Here is a 19,411-nt window from a genome sequence, read left to right on the forward strand (position 1 = left end):
GCAGTTCCACTTAGCATTAGCATTGGGGATGTAAAACCCCTCAAATTGCTATTTTACAATCCAAACGGCCAAACCCTTAAAAACATGCAACATCCGAGTTGTCATATGTAAAAAATTATACCAACTTGTAACGGTGTTTGATACCAATTTTATTGTAGCAAGTTGCTAAAAATTAAATAATATTTTTTGTTCCCACAGTGGAGAGAGAGAGAGAGAGAAGAGTAGTTTATATTATTTTGTTAGGTTGTATGTAAAAATAAGAATTGGAATGTTGGATGCAGTGTTATTAAACCTAGCTCGGCTCAGCCAGTTGGACTGGTGACCTAGCGCATAGACCAGGCTGGGTGATCAATTGGATTAGAACAGTACATGACCTGGTCAAAACCTGTGTAACCTAGTGGGTTCTAAGCAATCTGTGTGACCCGGTTGGGTTTTATTAACTCGGCCGGGTTTGTGAATTGGGTAAAATTAAATTAATAGATCCACTTTATTGACTTTTTTATTATTTAAATTTGCGATAATATGATAATTTAAACAAGAGTTTGAGATTTTCATTTTTATTTATTTAATATATATAATTTTAAGACATGTAACAAGATTTTATTTAGCAAAAACTTTGTTTGAAATCTTATGACATTTGTTTATTTTCCTTGTGAATTTTATAGAATTTTTAATGCCATTGCTTATAAAACATTGATTTTGAATTATAACAGTGAGTTTAATTTAGGCATATGCCTTTTTTTTTTTTTTTTCCTTTTTAATTTACATATTTAGGTTATGAATTTTCAAACTTAATTATATATATATATTTATTTAATTTTTAAAATTTTTTTATTTAACCTTACGATTCATGATCCACTGATTGATCCAATGACCTAGTTCATAGACCAAGTCAATGTTCGGTCTGGGTTTAATGAGTATAGTTGAGTGTATTGCTAAATTAGTAAAATATATAAAGTGGTATTTTAAAGGGTAAAATAAGTATTTTTTTTTACAAATTCGGATGTGATTGCTAAAGCATATATTTTACTGTCATTATCTAGTTGGCCCCACCAAACTTGCTCATTACTCATGAGAGATAACCTCCTGACACAAGTTTAGGAAGTTGAAAACAACATATTGCATATGTGGGTATGGCCAGGGCTATGGCTTTTACTTTCAGTAATACCCGCTACCCTACTTGTGATATCAATTGTTCCTTTCGCTACTTCAACTTCTCCGGCACGAATCGGCACTCTTTCTTTGATGTCGGAGAACACTTTTTTTTTGTCCAATGAAAGATGCGAGACCTAAATATTTGTCGAAGTGTTTAATAATTGAAACTTAAGCAAAAAGATTGTTTGAACTTGTGTTGTCTGGGCATATATTGAGTCCCATATTGTGTTTTTGCTATGTGGATTTTGAATTTATAAGTGATTATTATGAGCTTCAATTAAAACTTGACTAGTGATTTTGAGGTATAAGTGATTATTTTTGTTGGACTCCACTTAACCAAAAAGAACTATATTAGTGTTTGAGATTTGTGCACAGTTGATACCTATCATTCCCTTCGGCAATAAACTCCTTACCTTGCATAATCACTGTTTTGCACTCCTCACGATGTGTCCAATGTTCCTCAAATGTAGAAATTCGTTTTTGAACTAACCCATGCATACTTATAATTAACAACAGCATGTAGGTGGTCTAAAACTGACAACATCAAATGAAAGACAGTAACTTAGGGATGCACCATCATCCAACTACAAGAGGCAAACACTTTATCCACATTTCCCTCAACCATTAATGATCGCCTAGGCAATTGTTGCACCATGTAAAGGGGGTTCCCTTAGAACCTTGTATCTCTTAGCCCACAATAATCATCTAAAGCTATCTAAAGAAATGTATTTGTCTTAGTGGACCGTCGAACCACCTGCCTTTCTTCTCATTTGCCCATAGTTGCTCGTTAAAATCACATAGACAACACCACAACAAAGAGCTTTGGGCATGCAGCCTACAAAGCAATTACCAATACTCCACACCACAGGAGGCATTAGATTGGCCATAAAGAGTGGTGATAGTTATACATTGTATAAGGGACACAACTAAAATTGCGTTTTTACGGTAGTTTATAATTCAATGTGTGTAATAATAATAATTTCGTTGATCGCCAAAGACTATAACAAAATAATCTTGTCGCTTAAACCTTGTCCCCTATAAAAGCATTCTAAAAACCTACTTTCAAGTGAATCTACTCACCACCCCTATGATCCAACCAAGTTTCCAATAGAAACACTATTGTGGGAGCTTCAGATTTCACCATACAATGAAGAAAGTGAATTGCCTAACATTTCAGAAGTCCATGGTAATTCCAACTTAATTAGGATATACATGCTGATTGATTGTTACATAGCCTCCGCTAATAGCTTAGTTTCTTTTGAAGTCTTATATTGAGAGAGACAAGTTTTGTGTTTCAATTCATGATTTCACCAATCACAACTTTCTATGTATTCGTTTGACTTTCCTTACATAATAACAAAAGTAATTTGATAACATTATAACTACTTAATGATAATGGAGAGATTTAAATTTGTTAGGTAGAAGTTTGGAGTTGTGTGTGACTAAAATGTGGGTGTACTTTTCAATAACGGTAGAAGTTTGGAGTTTTAGTTTTTCTTGACCCTCCACCGGAGGTGTCCTTACTTTTGAATTTAAATTCGGCTGAAACTTTGTATGATCACAGCATTGTTGCTTCTGTTTTCTCTACTTAGTTGCTTTTAGTAAAACTCCAGTTTACCCAAAAAGAAAAGAAAAAAGATGTGTTTAAACACCCACATTTTATCAGCACTTGTGTTAGTTTTTTAATCAGTATGTGTGTTAGCTTTTTTTTTTAAACTATTTAGTGTTTTTTTATTTTATAATTATCAGTACATGGGGTGTTTTTTTTAAAAATAATAATAGTATTTAAAAATAAATAAACGCGTAGTTGCTTTGAAAAATTGGGTTAGTAGGAGAGTGTTCCTATTTTGCAGGCAATATTTTAGTGCAAGTTAGACATGTATTTTTACCAAATTATCCTTTAATTTTATCTCTACTTAAACTTAGAGAAATAGGGGTATTTTGGAAAAAAAAAAAAAATCGGATTCAAACAGGTGTAGCTTCTTAAATAGTAGTATAGATAAAACATATAACACATCATGATTGGTGATGCATAAAGTGGAATAAATGATTTGCATTTTAAAAAAGAGGGAGAGGAAAAAGAAGAGTAGAGAGAAAAATAATTAAGAATTGTTATTTATCTTAAGCACTTTGTGCATGAAGAGATGCCAATTAAGCTACATATGATAGATGAAAATAGAGCAAGAATTGGGTCTAGTTTTCCTATATTTAAATTCGTTGAAATATGAACACGTGACAAGTGTTTAACACGTATCTGTATCCCTATAACTCTAGTGCACGTAAGCACTAGACGTTTTGTGAAAATATTAATGTGTTAAACGAAATTTATGTCATGTCATAAGCTCCATTTTATGAAGGTGGCATTGGTTAAGTATAATGACAATTTTGAAACAAATACCTAAAGTTGAGGTCCTTGAGGAATAAGTTTACAATCTAACTTAGAAAAAAAAAAAAAAAATTTAATTGAGAGAGAGAGGTTTGATACCAATTTTTTATTTTGACAAACTTGATAATCTCAATCTATGTGAAAAGTGAGGTAGCTAAAAATAAGATAATATTCAGATTAAAAAAAAAAAGAAAAAGAAGAAGATAATATACACATATTTTCGTGGGAATAAAGTAATTTTTATGGTTGAGATTTTGTTTTCCTAAAAGTAATAAAAGAAAGGGCGAGGATCCAAAACTCCCGATAAAACTTAAACAAGAAGGGGGAGAGAGACGTACAACGACGGAGAGAGAGAGATATATATAAATTGTAAAACCAAATTTATTTGATCTCACAATCAAAAACAAACCCTATCTCACGTTTAAACACACACACACAACTCTTGATTTTCGAGGAAGCCATCGGAAATCCAAAACGCAGTCATAGAGAGAGGAAGGTCAGTTTCTTCATCTATAATGAGTCAAAATTTTTTTTTTTTTTGCTATTCATAATTTCTTTTGTTATTAAAGTTTGATGTCTTCTCTGTATGCTTAAGAAATCGAAGTTTTTATTTTTTATTTTTTAATCTGAAATTTTGTGTTTGCATATGATTTGTTTGTTTTGATTTTATATTTAATGTTATTTGACTGAGTACTTTTGTTGTATGTTTGAGGGGTTTAAGGATTATTCTATGGTTTGATTTCGTTAGACTTAGATGGTTTGCCCTTTTCAGTTAACAGATTACATACATATGTAACTGGGATTTCAATTCCATGTTGGTTGTTTGTCTTTACTATTCTATATTTTGTTTCTTTTTGGAGATCTTAGCCTCTGATTGGTTTTGCATTTTTTAGTTTCAAACCTTTGAAAGATTTCGTTTAGGTCGTAGCATTTGATTTCAGGGTTCTTTTCTTGATCGCCAAGTAATTCCCCGTGATAAGCTTTTGTTCAGTATTAAGAATTATTGGATAAAAATCAAGTTTAGGAAGTTATAGTTTTTTTTTTTTTTTTAAATTATACTGAGGTTTTTGTCTGATTTTAACTTTTAATTTATTGGTTCTTACAGGTTTTGTGATTTTGAATTCTGGGTTAGCATAGCAATCATGAGATTCATGAAGGGGAGTAAAGTGGAGGTACTAAAGAATAAACAGGTGCCTCCAGGAGAGTGGCATTGTGCTAAGATTATCTCTGGTAATGGCCACACTTACAGCGTTATGTATGAAGGTTCTCTAGAACTGAGAAGTGAGGCAGTTGTGGAGAGAGTGCCAAGGAAGGCTATTAGGCCTTGCCCTCCTCCCGTGGAAAGTATGGAAGGTTGGGCAGTTGGTGATGTTGCAGAAGTGTTTGATGCTGTTTCTTGGAGAATGGCTATGATTTTGAAGGTTTTGGGTGGGAATTATCATTTGGTTAGGCTATTGGGATCTTATGAGAAGTTCAGAGTTCACAAATCCAACATCCGGGTGCGTCAAATCTGGCAAGATGACAAATGGGTTGTGATCAGAAAGGTAATTTTCTACTTTGATCTTGTTTTTGGATGGTCATTATTGTTAATTTGAAGTTATTCCTGAGTATATTTGAGTTTGAGTCCAATTTTGTCTTACTAATCTAGTGTTAATAGCCAGATGGCTAATTCTATGTGAGTGATAGGTAATGATTAGTTTATACTTCTAATTTAGAAGTTCAATTGCCTATCATAGCTGTCACTGTGTTTTCGGAAACAAGAGCCACAGAATCTATCTGTTTTCCTCTGCGTTGACTAATTTGATGTTGGCTTTTGTTCACAGGGTTCTCAGAATTGTGAGCTTGTGAAGTTCAACAAGCCATCTAGCTTGAGCTGTCATCAGATGTCCCCTGAGTTTGCACAGCTTGATACAAGGAGAAAGATGCAGGCAGGAAATACTTGTTTAGCTGCTCAAGACAATACTTGTTTGCAGGAGTCTCATTTTGTCTCATGTAGAACATTGAAGAGAGCATCCCATTATTGCTCCTCTCATACTGAAGCATATTCTGGAAAAATGAGAGCAATTGAGAATGAGGGCGAGCAACAAAGAGCCATTTCAGAGTCTCCATCCCCCTTGCTGAAAAAGGTAGATGCTGTAGCTTACCCACGAGTAAATCTGGGTGAAAAATACATGCATACTTCCTTTAACAAACAAACAACTGGATTTTTTGAATTGGAAAGGGTAAATCAGAATGGTTCTATTTTGTGTTTTCATGGAGGGATTTCAGAACCTATTCAGTGTGATAGTGATGCATCTTCTGTTGGTAGTTGTATTGTTGTTACTAATAGTCCAAATAGGTTATCAGGTGAAATTTTAGCATGCCCTGCCCAAGATGCCAATACCCTTAGTAGTGATGCTGATTCCTATTATGATTGCAGAGATGAGGAAGGAAAATATTCCCTCTCTCTGAAAGATAATGTAGCAACAAGCACCCATAGATTAGAGTTGAATGATTATCGCAGCACTCTAGAGGTTATATATGCTTCTGGGCCCTTAAGTTGGGAACAAGAAGCTCAATTGACAAATCTTCGTGTTTCTCTCAACATTTCAAATGATGAACATTTGATGGAGATACGGAATCTAAAATCAGTTGGATATGGCCTTCATCTTAGTTAACTTGTAATCAATGGATTTTTGTTTTGGCGGGTCAAGGGAGGATTAGAGTAGGATATTCGGTAGTTGTCTTTAATGGCATCACATCATTGTAAGAAGCAGGAGGAATGGTTACATTTGTAGTATTGGTCTCAGTGTTTCAACCTGGAAATTATGTACCAAATATTCTTATACAGGAATGAATATTTTCAGGCTCATTGCAGTTTATTTTTCCTCCTCTTTTTCTTTTTCTTGTTTATATATTTGTTTTCGGGGATGCTTTGTGATATGTAATTATATTCCAGAAAAAATCTTCAATTTTTTTTTTAATAATTAGAAAGTTTGGTTTTCATATCCTTTCAAAAAGTTCTTATGGACTTCTCTATCTGCTGCTCTTCACTTTGAAAATAAGGGGAAAAAACTAAGCTTCTTCATCTTATGTTCTGGAAATGGGGATGACATGTTTCTCTCTCAACATGCATGTCTATATTTGCATAAAATGTTAGACCATTATGCCCGTCTGCTATCATGCTGCTTGGCTGATTGACTAATTTTGTTTTTATAAAAACATGGAAGCTCTTCACTTGTTTACTGGTTGACATGTGTGGAGTTTGAATCCTGGTTATAAAGATCTTTCTGGACTACGGAAGTTGTGCTTATCTGTTCTCGTCATTGTATATATAATTTTATTATGGTGAAGTTATAACATTAGTTGATTTGTTGTGTATGCGAAGGAGTAAAATAAATCTATCTTGTACTCCTTTGTGTAAACATTTTGTTGGATTTGATAGACTATGGCTTGATTTCCTCAGAATTTGAATGGCACTGGGAGTTCTGTTTTAAGAATGCTATTGATGAATACCTGCTTTTTCCAGGGCCAAAATTGGAGGCTTGCATGCCTTGCTTCTAAAAGTCTTAAGATGATGCTGGGGTTTGCTGCATTTCTCTCCCTTAAACGATGGGGCAAGAACTGCATCCAAATTTTCTACATTAGACAATGCATGACCACCTAATGGTATAATTGATATTTGGTTCAGTAATATATTTCATTTCTGGCCTGCTGGGATTTATGGCATATTGTGCCAATGCAAAACCCAATCTTTGAAATAGTGGGAGAGCAATTTTGATATTGACGGTCTTCTTTTAAACTTCTAGTTTGATAAATGCACATTGTTATAGTTTTTTTTTTCTCCCCATAATTAGGTTTTCATCAAAAGCTGTTTGGAGTGATCTCCTTCAACCCATTACATGATGACTCATAAAACCTTCCATGTGTATTTATGAAACAAGTCACATTACTCATTTAAGGGGTCATGTGACTATAAGTAACATGGATGGTTTTATCAATCTCCACATATTGGGTTTGGAGGTAAACTTTTTCCTTTCTTTTATATTGCATATCTATGTCTTGCTTAAAAGTGTGTCTTTTATATCTATGGATAAGTTTTTCCAATTTATCAGAATTTCTGATTATTTCTTTGAAGTTGGAAAACATAATGGGGTTTGAGGAATGCCCCAAGTGCGTCCAGTAGCTCTTGTGGTGCTTGGGCACTGGTGTTCAAACCCTACCATTTCCCCTTCCTCAATTTACCTATTGAAAAAAAAAGATGTGTAGGTACTCTTCAGTGATTTTATCATCCATGTAATCACTTTAAGTAATGACTTGCTTTTGTAGAAGTCCTACTTTGTAACTGCTTGTTCCCTTGCAATTTATATTAAAGAATTGGGACAGAATTTTACTGGCTCCCTTCCATTACTCTACTTTCTACTTCCTTTCCCTTCTAGGAATTTTCCCTTTGTACTTCGTCATGGTGGATGACTGCTATTGACTAGTGACACATGGTGTCTTTCACTGTGTACTTTGCATATAGAATAGCAGTACCATTCATATGTTAGACTACTAATTGTGCAATGTGCTAAGGAATTATCTAGGAGTTCCTTCCAAAATTAAAGAAGAATCTAACATATGTGTTATTCTCAAGAAAAACATGATTAAATGAATTTAGTACATATGCTTAATGATGTAGTTGACTATGATATTCTGGAAACACTTCCAATAAATTTGTTGTGTACGCTTGGAAGAAGATGATAATTGTTGAAAATGATCAACATTCCTTGAAAATTAGTTACTAACAGCAGCCTGGTTGAAAAGAATTGCAGGAAGGAAATTACACGAGTTTCATGAACAAAGGTTGCAGAACATTGTTTGTAAATGTTTGTGCAGGGATCAGGTCCACAAGCTATTAACTAGTGACACATGGCGTCTTTCACTGTTTACTTTGCATATAGAATAGCAGTACCATACATATGTTAGACTACTGATTGTGCAATGTTTCAAGGAATTATCTAGGAGTTCCTTCCAAAATTAAAGAAGCATCTAATATATGTGTTATTCTCAAGAAAAACATGATTAAATGAATTTAGTGCGTATGCTTAATGATGTAGTTGACTATGATATTCTGGAAACACTTCCAGTAAATTTGTTGTGTACACTCAGAAGAAAATGATCAACATTTCTTGAAAATTAGTTACTAACAGCAGCCTGGTTGAAAAGAAAGAATTGCAGGAAGGAAATTACATGAGTTTCAAGAACAAAGGTTGCAGAACATTGTTTGTAAATGTTTGTGCAGGGATCAGGTCCACAAGGTATTTTGGTTTAGTGAGTTTTACAAGTTATAGTCAGTCTACTACACTTTTTCTCTAAACAATTATTCATAATAATATATATATTATAAAATAAAATAATAAATAAACAAATGTTCCACTTTGTAACTATAATTAGTATTCTATTATTCATTATAATGATGCAAATGTCTGTTATCCCAAATTCTAAGGACATAAGTTTCCTTCGTTTGAAGGAAGATATGGATGTGGTTTAATTGAGTTAACATAGTTAAACAATGTTACAGGAAAGATGCAGCTATGCAGCAATGGCCTAGTCAAAGTAAGCACAAGAGGGCCCCATAGACACATTTCATGTAAATCTGATTCTGAGCAATACTGGAGCAAATGAGTGGTAATCACTAATTGCAATACTAATGTATGGAGATGCAGATTGATATCTTAACTTTACTTGTATTAGTTGATAATGAGAAGGGGATTTTGTTTTACAGATCTACGAGCTGATCAACAGTGCTATCTTGCAAAGATGACTTGGAAGGGGTAGCTGAAATCTCCAAGTTGGGATTTGGTAAGGGCTTTTATAATGAAAATTGATCTATTGTCTTGCATAGGTGGCTTGGTAGGGGTGGCTCAAATCTCTGAGTTGGGACTTTTTATGGCCTTTCAATGAAGAATGATCTGTAAAGTTCGAAGCGGTTGACTTCCCAAGAGGTGTGATTGATTCATGAAGTGGTAGTAGTGTATCTCAAGTATTTTCTTGTATCTACCCATGATCTTATACACTCTTTCCGGTTTTCTGCATTTGTAATATATTTTGTTACAGGCTAATGCATATTATACATATCATGAGTTGGGCGTCATTCTGATTTTTTGTTGGTGGTAGAATTTGGCAGTGCTGGGCAGCAGGATCTGATTAGCCTTAAAAAGCAACGCATCAATTAGATAGCCATTTGTAAAATTAATAAATCTAATAGAAACAAATTTCACATCTGTTGAAATGGTAGATTGTTATTGGTGCACAATAAAAGTGATGTTAGTGGTGGTCTTAGTAAGTGCTGTTTCACAAATCACAATTATATGATAAGTTGTGAAATTAGTTTGTTTCTGTAGCATTTGCTATGCAAAATTGGTTTTAGCTAAATTGAGGTGCAACATGTGTAATTTAGTCAAAATCAAAATTTAACATATATAGTTCGGTGTATTTTTTTTTTCATACCAGTAAAAGATGGAATTTAGTAAAAAAGAAGAATAAATAAGGGCTGGAGGAGGTAGGGAGAGAGTAGAGGTAATGGAAGAAGGTGCATGAACCTATTGTTTTTGATTAACATATAATAAAGTTGATGAAAAGTTGGATATGGAGGGAAAGAAATCAATGTACTTTTAAGGATGTGGAATGCACATCAACTCTGTTGCAAGCATCATTCATTAGCTCTCTCTATGAGTGTCTTTTGTATTGGTTCTCATATTTTGTAACTCTGTTCAATTATTCATAGAGTCGATTTACATGTAGATATTTTTTCAATTGTAATTATTTAGACCACTTCATTTATTTTTTCATGAAAGAGTCTCTTTTCAATAAAATTGTTCTTGCCCATACAAAAAAAAAGTTGGATATCCACTGAAATTAAAAAAAGGAAGATCATTAAATTGAGCTGCCATGCGATTCCCGTTTTTTTCCACAAGTTATATTCATGATGTTCGGTTGTGATTAGCTCTTTTGCATCCTTAATTATATGTTTGATTTTGGAGTAGTTTTCCTCTCATGAGTGAGTCCACCTTCTAATGCCATATTTTTAAGTTGGATACATTTTTTTTGGAGGACAAAGCATAAGTAGTTGTCATGGCTTCGGACTCCTCTACTTAACTGACCATGTCACCTTCTAATGCTACCCATTTTCATTTCTAATCACAATGCCAATACCAGTTGCCATCTATTCTTCAAAAATCGTGCCATCGACATTGATTTTAACAACTCTAGTTGGTGATGATTTCCATCTTGCACAACTCTTTCAGTGGTAGCTTCTTTGTTGCGGCTTCCTGTTATTCTTCCACGACAATTTTTTTCCGAACAACCTTTTCCTTCTTTTACCATAATGCAAGCTTCCTTCTCTAGATATTCCTATTGTTCCATATATTCCAGGCAGTCACAAAGACTTTCTCTCATTTCCCCTGCTATTCTTAGGAAGTCTTTATGGTTCCAGTGCTTGTTTTGGAATTTAATGTGGCTCAACTTATAGATTTCCTTTAGTCGTTTACATCTCAGTACATGCCTCATATCCTTTTAATCTCTCAAACATCTTTCGCACTATGTATCCTCCGTGAGCGTCCTTTTTGTCAAATTTACTTTGGTTGGTATGTAGTAACACATTCTCCATCCAAATATTTTGATCTTATTTGATAGGCAGAGGCTCCATATGCGTTTCCATAGTGTATACACTATTTATACTTGAACTTATATGTACTTTTCATTATAAAAGGCTCCTCTCTCGTTCCCATGCCATATGAGTTTGTCTTCTGTCAATCTTCCGCTTAGTGGGATTTTCTTATTTCCTCCACTTCAAAAGGTAATAAAATTTTTTTATTGATGAAGGATCCTTCTAGGAGAGGTTCTCTTAAATGTTGTGGGATTAGGCAACCACCTATCCTTCCAAATTATAATTTTGTCCTTGTTTCTACTATCCAATGGTAGCCCTCTTCTATCACCTTCCATGCACCTCTAATGTTTTTCCATGCCTAAGGAAAATAATGATTTTGGCCTCCAAAAGGGACTTGTTTAGAAGGTAGCAGGATTGAATCAAAGTTGTGAACACCGTAAAGAAGGTCATTTCAATTTGGTCAAAAAAATTAAATATTTTGATATACATTAATATCAATGTATCATTTTAGGATTACCTCTTGCTCCAGGTTTTTGTTTTTTACAATGCCATGTGGCCCAATTTCATTGGGTAATACTTGCAGTAGAGATTCAGTAAGTTTTTCACTTAGTGAGATTTTTCATAAAAGGTAGTAAAATTTCATCCAATAGTCTAGGGAACCCCCCCCCCCCCCTTCTTTTTCTCTTAAAGGACTCTTAAAGGATTCTTATATGAGAGATTACTTAAACACTATGGGATTAGACAACCATTTATCCTTCCAAATTCTAATCTTATCCTTGTTTTCTACTATTTAATGCCCCCCTAATGCTTTTCCATGCATAACAAAAATTACGATTATGATCTAAAAAAAGAACTTGTTTAGAAGGTAGTAGGATCGAGTCAAAGTTTTGAACACTGTGATGATGATTATTTCGATTTGGTTAGAGTAATAAAATATTTCAATACCCATCAATATGGATTAGGGGTGTCAATATTCGACCCAACTCGCGAACACGACACGAACCTAACACGGGTTTTTTCGGGTTAGGGTTGGGTCTTAATGGGTTTGGATCATAAACGGGTCGACCCGAAAGCGACACGATAAGAAGCGTGTCATAAGCGGGTCAATCCGCATAACCCGCAATAGACACGTTTGACACGCCAATTTAATTGTGTCAACCCGAAATGACCCACTTAAAACAACCCGTTTAACTTGTATAACAAATAAATATTTAGTTTATTTTAGATTTGTCAAATACCTTTTATATCCAACATATATTTTAAATTTAGAAAGAAAAGTGAGTAATTATAAAAATTTACAAGGAATATAATTGGAAATTGAAACTTAGCATTTGACGAGTTTCAAGGATATTATATTTTTGTTAAACTATGTTATTTTATTTTTGTTAAACTTTGTTATTTTGAATTTGGATTGAAGTGTATGCACTTCTTTTGAAGTGTAAATAACTTATTTCTAGATGGATGTGATATTTCTGTTGAACTATATTATTTTGAATGTGGGTTGAAGACTTGAAGTGTATGCATTGCTTTTTAGGATGTAAAAAAATTATTTCTAGATAGATGTTATATTTAATATTATGCAGGTTGAAATGGTTGTGTTACATTCGTGTCAACCCAACACGACTCGTTTATTAAGTGTGTCAAATGGGTTGGGTCAGGTCAACCCGCCTTATTAACAGGTCGGGTTAGGGTTGAAGGATCATGACACGATTATTAAATGGGTCGGGTTAGGGTTGAGTCATTTAGTCGAATACCCCTACCTCGACACAACACGAACCCGACACGCTAATCCGAATTGACACCCCTAATATGGATGTATCATTTTAGGATTACAGCTTATTCCAAGATTTTTTTTTACATGCCATGGAACCCAATTTCATTGGGTAATACTTGCCTAATCAGCAAAAAGACCAAAAATAGTATAAAAAAAAGAGCTCAACAAAATTATCTCTACACTACACGTGTTGGGCCTTGTTGACGCAAATGGAAAGCCACAAAAAGCAAATGTGCCCTGAATACACAAATAGAGTTACCATAATATAAATACAATTAAAAGACTACTTGCTTAGTGCAATTAATGTAATTATATATATATTTATTTATTTATTTATTGAGACACAATGTAAGGACATTTTAGATTATTAAAAAAAAACACCAAAAAAGTTGTTTTTTTTAATAATATATAGATTAATAATTAATCACTAGGAACCTTAAAAAAAAAAAAAAAAAAAAAAAAAAACGTGTGCACACACTAGCACCTCTCGTTTTTCAAGTAAAAAAAAAACAGCCCTCTCTTTTATGTTCCTTTTCTCCTACTCGGAAAAGGAATAGAAACCTAACCGCCTCATTTTGAAAACAACGGCAAGAAAAAGGGTGAGATATATAAAACAATTTTATTAATATATTCTCACAATTACAAAACAAACCCTACCTTTTAAATTTGAAGAAACACAAATCTGCATTTTCAAGCAAGCCATCATCAAAGCAGTAATCCAGAAAAGGAAGGAAGGTCAGTTTCTCTATTTCTACTGAGGCGATGATTTTGCTTTCCGTAATTTGATTTCATTCGGACTTTCATGTTTGATGTTTTTTCTTCTATGTATGCGTTAGAAATCAATTTATTTATTTATTTATTTTGTGGTTGCATATGATCTGTTTGTTTTTATTTACGTTTAATGTTATCTGATTGAAAACTTTTGTTGTATATTTGGTGGGGTTTAAGATTGTTCTCTGGTTTTTCATGTTTAATTTGATCTAATCCTTTAGGTCATAGGATTTGTTATCAGGGGTCTTTTCTTGATCGCCAAGGAATTACTAATTCCCTGTGATTTCATTAGAAATAGTGTTTTGTTTTGGATGGTTGCTTTTCTCAAATGAGAATAAAATCTTTTGTTTAGTATTCGGAATCATTGGACAAACTTGTGTTTGGGAAGTAATAGTTTTTTATTATACAAATATTTTTCTGTCTGATTGTAACATTTAGTTTGTTGGTTCTTACAGGATTTGTGAATTTGAGTTCTGTTTTAGCATATAGCAATCATGAGATTCTTAAAGGGGAGTCAGGTAGAGGTACTAAAGAATAAACAGCTGCCTCCAGGAGCGTGGCATTGTGCTAAGATTATCTCTGGTAATGGGCATACTTACAGTGTTATGTTTGAAGGTTCTCTCGATATGAGAAGTGAGGAAGTTATAGAGAGAGTGCCGAGGAAGGATATTAGGCCTTGCCCTCCTCCCACGGAAACTATGGAGGGTTGGACAGTTGGAGATGTTGCAGAAGTGTTTAATTTTGGTTCTTGGAGAATGGCTATGATTCTGAAGGTTTTGAGTGGGGATTATCATTTGGTTAGGCTATTGGGATCTTCAGAAAAGTTCAGAGTTCACAAATCTAACATCCGGATGCGTCAAATTTGGCAAGATAACAAATGGGTTGTGATCAGAAAGGTAAGTTTCTACTTTGATCTTGTTTTAAATTGTCATTTTTGTCAACTTTTAGTTAAAATTTTGTGACCATTTTTAAAGTTTCTTGCCTTTCTTTTACTTGGTTCCTGGGTATATTTGAGTTTGAGTCCAATTCTGTCTTTACTAATCTGGTGTTAATAGTCAGATGGCTAATTCTATTGAGTGATAGGCAATGAATAGTTTATACTTTTAATTTAGAAGTCCACTGCCTATCATAGCTGTCATCATGTTTTTGGGATCAAGAGGCATGGAATCTATTTATCCACTATTTATCCCTTTGCGTTGACTAATTTCATGTTGGCTTTTCTTCACAGGGTTCTCGGAATTGTGAGCTTGTGAAGTTCAACAAGCCATCTAGCTTGAACTGTCATCAGATGACACCTGAGTTTCCACAGCTCAATACAAGGAGAAAGATGCAGGCAGGAAATACATGTTTAGCCACTCAAGACAATACTTGTTTGCAGGAATCTCATATTGTCTCATCTAGAACATTGAAGAGAGCGTCCCCTTATTGCTCCTCTCATACTGAAGCATATTCTAGAAAAATGAGAGCAATTGAGAATGAGGGTGAGTGTCAAAGAGTCATTTCAAAGTCTCCATCCCCCTTGCCAAAAAAGGTAGATGCTGTAGCTTACCCACGAGTAAATCTGGGTGAAAAATACATGCATGCTTCCTTTAATAAACAAACAACTCAATATTTTGAATTGGAAAGGGTAAATCAGAATGGTTCTATTTTGTGTTTTCATGGAAGAATCTCGGAACCTATTCATTGTGATAGTGATGCATCTTCTGTTGGTAGTTGTAGTGTTGTTACTAATAGTCCAAATAGGTCAGGTGACATTTTAACGCATTCTGCTCAAGATTCTGATATCCTTAGTAGTGATGCTGATTCCTGTTATGATTGTGGAGATGAGGAAGGAAAATGTTCCCTCTCTCCAAAAGATAATGTAGCAACAAGCATCCGTAGATTAGAGTTGCATGATTATTGCAGCACTCTACAGGCTATATATACTTCTGGGACCTTAAGTTGGGAACAAGAAGCTCAATTGACAAATCTTCGTGTTTCACTCAACATTTCAAATGATGAACACTTGATGGAGATAAGGAATCTAAAATCAGCTCGATATGGCCTTCATCTTTGTTAACTTTTAATCAATGGATTTATTTTGTTAGGGTGGGGGGGGGGGGGATTAGAATAGGATATTCTGTAGTTTTCTTTAATGGCATCACATCATTGTAAGAAACAGGAGGAATGGTTACATTTTGTAGTATTAGTCTTGGAGTTTCTATCTGGAAATTATGTACCAAATATTCTTATACAGGAATGAATATCTTCAGGCTCATTGCAATGCTATTTTTCCTCCCCCTTTTTTTTTCTTGTTTATTTATTTGTTTTCTGGGATGCTTCATGATATGTAATTATATTCCATAAAAATCTTGAATTTATTTTTAATCATTAGAAAGTTAGGCTGCCATATCATTTGAGAAAGTTCTTATGGACTTATATATCTGCAGCTCTTCACTTTGAAAATAAGGAAATAAAAAAGTAAAGGTAACAAAGGGTTTTGAAAAACTAAACTTCTTTATCTTATGTTCTGGACATGGAGATGATATGTTTCTCTCTCACCATGCATGTCTATATTTTAGAAAATATTAGACCATTATGCATGTCTGTTATCATGCTGCTTGGCTGATTGACTAATTTTGTTTTTATAAGAACATGGAAGCTCTTCAGTTGTTTACTGGTTGACATGTGTTGAGTAATCCTGGTTATTGAGATCTTTCTGGATTATAGAAGTTGTGCTTATCTGTTCCCGTCATTGTGTATATATATCATTCTGGTGAAGTTATAACATTAATTGATTTGTTGTATATGCGAAGGAGTAAAAGAAATCTATCTTGTGCTCCTTTGTTTAAACATTTTGTTGGATTTAATAGACTATGGATTGATTTTTCACAGAATTTGAATGGCACTGGGAGTTCTGTTTTAAGAATGCTATTGATGAATCCCTGCTTTTTCCAGGGCCAAAATTGGAGGCTTTGCTTCTAAAGGTCTTAAGATGATGCTGGGGTTTGCTGCATTTCTCTCCCTTAAACGATGGGGCAAGAACTGCATCCAATTTTTCTATATTAGACATTGCATGACCACCTAATTGTATAATTATGTTATTTGGTTCAGTGATATAGTTCATTTCAGGCCTGCTGGGATTAATGGGCACATATTGTTCCAATGGAAAACTCAATATCTGAAATAGTGGGAGAGTATTTTTGATATGGTGGTCTTCTTTTAAACTTTTAGTTTTAATAATGCACATTGTTCTAGTTTTCTTTTAGATTTTTTTTTCCATCAATACCGGTTTAGAGTAATCTCCTTCAACCCATTACGAGGCGACTCATAAAACCATCCATGTGAATTTTTTAAATAAGTCACATGACTCATTAAATAGGTCATGTGACTATAAGTAACATGAATGGTTTTGTCAATGGCTACATATTGGATTTGGAGGAAAAATTTTTCCTTTCTTTTATATTGCATATCTATATCTTGCATAAAAGTTTGTTGTTTATATCTGTGGATAAATTTCTTTCAATTTATCATGATTTCTGATTATTTCTGCAAGGTTGGAAAACATAATGGGGTTCGAGGAATATCCCAAGTGGGTCCAGTAGCTATTGTGGTGCTTGGGCACTGGTGTTCAACCCCACCAGTTCCTGTCCTCCAATTTACCTATTAAAAACAAATAGATGTTAAGCTACTCTTTGGTGATTTTATCATCCTTGTAATCACTAAAGTAATGACTTGCTTTTGTAGAAGTCCTACTTTGTAAATGAAAATTACCCTTGCTCCCTTGCAATTTATATTAAAGAATTGTGATAGAATTTTACTGGCTCCCTTCCATTACTATACTTCCCACATCCAACCCTTCAAGCAATTTTCCCTTTGTACTTAGTCTTGGTGTATAAATGACTAGTGACACACGGTATCTTTGACTCTGTATTTTAGGAATAATGACTTTACAAATGGTCATCAATGTGCATTTGCATATAGAGTAGCAGTACCATGCATATATTAGACTACTGATTGTGCAAACATGTCAAGTAATTATCTAGGAGCTCCTTCCAAAATTAAAGAAGCATCTAATATATATGTGTTATTCTCAAGAAAAGCATATTCATTGAATTTTGTACGCACACTCATGTAGTTGACTATGGAATTCTGGAAACACTTCCAATAAATTTGTTGTGTACTCCTAGAAGAAGATGATAATAGTTGAAAATGATCAACATTTCATGTAAATTAGTTACCTACCGCAGCCTGGTTGAAAAGAAAGAATTGCAGGAAGGAAATTTGGTGAGTTTTGGGAACAAAGGTTGCAGAACATTGTTTGTAAATGTTTGTGCAGAGATCAGGCCCACAAGGTAATTTGGTTTTGTGACTTTTACAAGTGACATTCAAGTCAACTACACTTTTTCCCTAAACAATTATTCATAAAAATATATATTATAAAACAAAATTATAAATTAACAAATGTTCCACTTTGTAAGTATAATTACTGTTCTATTATTCATTATAATGATGCAAATGTCTGTTATCCCAAATTCTGTGGACGTAGGTTTCCTTTGTTTGAAGGAAGATGTGGATGTGGTTTAATTGAGTTAAAGAGTACATAGTTAAACAATGTTACAGGAAAGATGTAGAAATGGTATCAGTTGCACCTCTAGCCTTGTCAAAGTAAGCTGAAGAGGGCCCCCCTAGACACATTTCATGTTAATTTGAGTAAATACTGGAGCAAATGAATGATAATCACTAATTGCAATACTAATCCATGGATATGCAGATTAATATATTAACTTTACATGTATTAGTTGATAATGTGAATGGGATTTTGTTTTACAGATCTATGAGCTGATCAACAGCGTTGTCTTGCAAAGTTGAAGTGGAATGGGTGGCTCAAATCTCCAAGCTGGGATATTGTAAGGGCCTTTATAATGAAGAATGATCTGTTGTCTTGCAAAGATGGCTTGGTATGGGTGGCTCAAATATCCAAGTTGGGAATTTTTTAGGGCCTTTCAATAGAGAATGATCTGTAAAGTTTGAAGTGTTTTGAGTGTCTTCCGAAGAGAGTGTGGTTGATTCATGTTGTGGTAGTAGCGTATCTCAAGTATTTCCTGTATCCATCCACGATCCATACATTCTTTCCAGTTTTCTGCATTTGCAATATATTTTGTTACAGGCTAATGCTATTGTATATATATCATGAGTTGGGCTTTATTCTGTTCTATTGTTGGTGCTAGAATTTGGCAATGCTTTGCAACAGGATCTGATCTGCCTTCATTTGTAAAATTAATAAATGCAATGATAAGAAATTTTATAACATTTTTCATATTTGTTGAAATGGTAGATTGTGGTTGATGTACAATAAAGTGATGTTAGTAGTGGTCTTAGTAAAAGTGCTATTTCACAAATCACAATTTGCCACTTCAATAAATAGTGAAATTTGTTGTGCTTGTAACATTTGAGCACATATATATATATATATATTTTTTTTTTTTTTCCTACCACTAAAAGATGTAATTTAGAAGAAAGTGTATTTCTTTTGTACCAGTAAAAGATGTAATTTGGTCAGAAAGAATAAATAAAAGCTGGAGGAGGTAGGGAGAGAAAGTATGGGTAGTGGTAGAAGGTGCATGTACCTATTGTTTTCAATAAATATAGGATGAAATTGATGAAAAGTTGGATATTCCAGTGAATTTAACAAGAGGAAGTCATTAAATTGAAC

At 33.9% G+C, this 19,411-nt stretch overlaps 2 protein-coding genes across 9 annotated transcripts; both read left to right on the forward strand.

Moving 5' to 3' along the window:
- The first annotated feature begins 3,762 nt into the window (after positions 1–3,762).
- LOC115974995 lies at positions 3,763–9,823 on the forward strand. 7 transcript variants are annotated; one of them, XR_004088042.1, is made up of 8 exons: positions 3,816–4,037; positions 4,647–5,085; positions 5,365–5,667; positions 7,050–7,189; positions 7,378–8,284; positions 8,687–8,820; positions 9,084–9,190; positions 9,288–9,823. XR_004088042.1 is itself a non-coding variant. In XM_031095618.1 (3 exons), exons 2-3 carry the CDS (start codon positions 4,684–4,686, stop codon positions 6,196–6,198), a joined length of 1,236 nt encoding a protein of 411 aa, XP_030951478.1. In that variant the 5' UTR covers positions 3,763–4,037; positions 4,647–4,683; the 3' UTR covers positions 6,199–6,402. The 7 variants fall into 7 exon arrangements, 1 of the variants encoding a protein (XP_030951478.1); XR_004088041.1 differs by having other exon boundaries at positions 7,050–8,284; XR_004088043.1 differs by having other exon boundaries at positions 7,050–7,543; positions 8,729–8,820.
- Positions 9,824–13,463: 3,640 nt separating this feature from the next.
- LOC115974996 lies at positions 13,464–19,002 on the forward strand. Of its 2 annotated transcripts, XM_031095620.1 has the most exons (4): positions 13,471–13,680; positions 14,172–14,612; positions 14,945–15,247; positions 16,654–19,002. In XM_031095620.1, exons 2-4 carry the CDS (start codon positions 14,211–14,213, stop codon positions 16,678–16,680), a joined length of 732 nt encoding a protein of 243 aa, XP_030951480.1. In that variant the 5' UTR covers positions 13,471–13,680; positions 14,172–14,210; the 3' UTR covers positions 16,681–19,002. The 2 variants fall into 2 exon arrangements, with proteins under 2 accessions (XP_030951479.1, XP_030951480.1); XM_031095619.1 differs by lacking the exon at positions 16,654–19,002 and having other exon boundaries at positions 13,464–13,680; positions 14,945–16,642.
- The last annotated feature ends 409 nt before the right edge of the window (positions 19,003–19,411 follow it).

The sequence above is a fragment of the Quercus lobata genome, chromosome 2 (assembly GCF_001633185.2).
Source record: "Quercus lobata isolate SW786 chromosome 2, ValleyOak3.0 Primary Assembly, whole genome shotgun sequence".
Classification (NCBI taxonomy): Eukaryota; Viridiplantae; Streptophyta; class Magnoliopsida; order Fagales; family Fagaceae; genus Quercus; species Quercus lobata.

Excerpts from the sequence above, each read along its gene's own strand:
- LOC115974995 (XM_031095618.1), top strand. The coding sequence starts at position 4,684 with ATGAGATTCATGAAGGGGAGTAAAGTGGAGGTACTAAAGAATAAACAG. Across the intron at positions 5,086-5,364 it reads AATGGGTTGTGATCAGAAAG|GGTTCTCAGAATTGTGAGCT; the intron begins GTAATTTTCTAC and ends TTTTGTTCACAG.
- LOC115974996 (XM_031095619.1), top strand. The coding sequence starts at position 14,211 with ATGAGATTCTTAAAGGGGAGTCAGGTAGAGGTACTAAAGAATAAACAG. Across the intron at positions 14,613-14,944 it reads AATGGGTTGTGATCAGAAAG|GGTTCTCGGAATTGTGAGCT; the intron begins GTAAGTTTCTAC and ends TTTTCTTCACAG.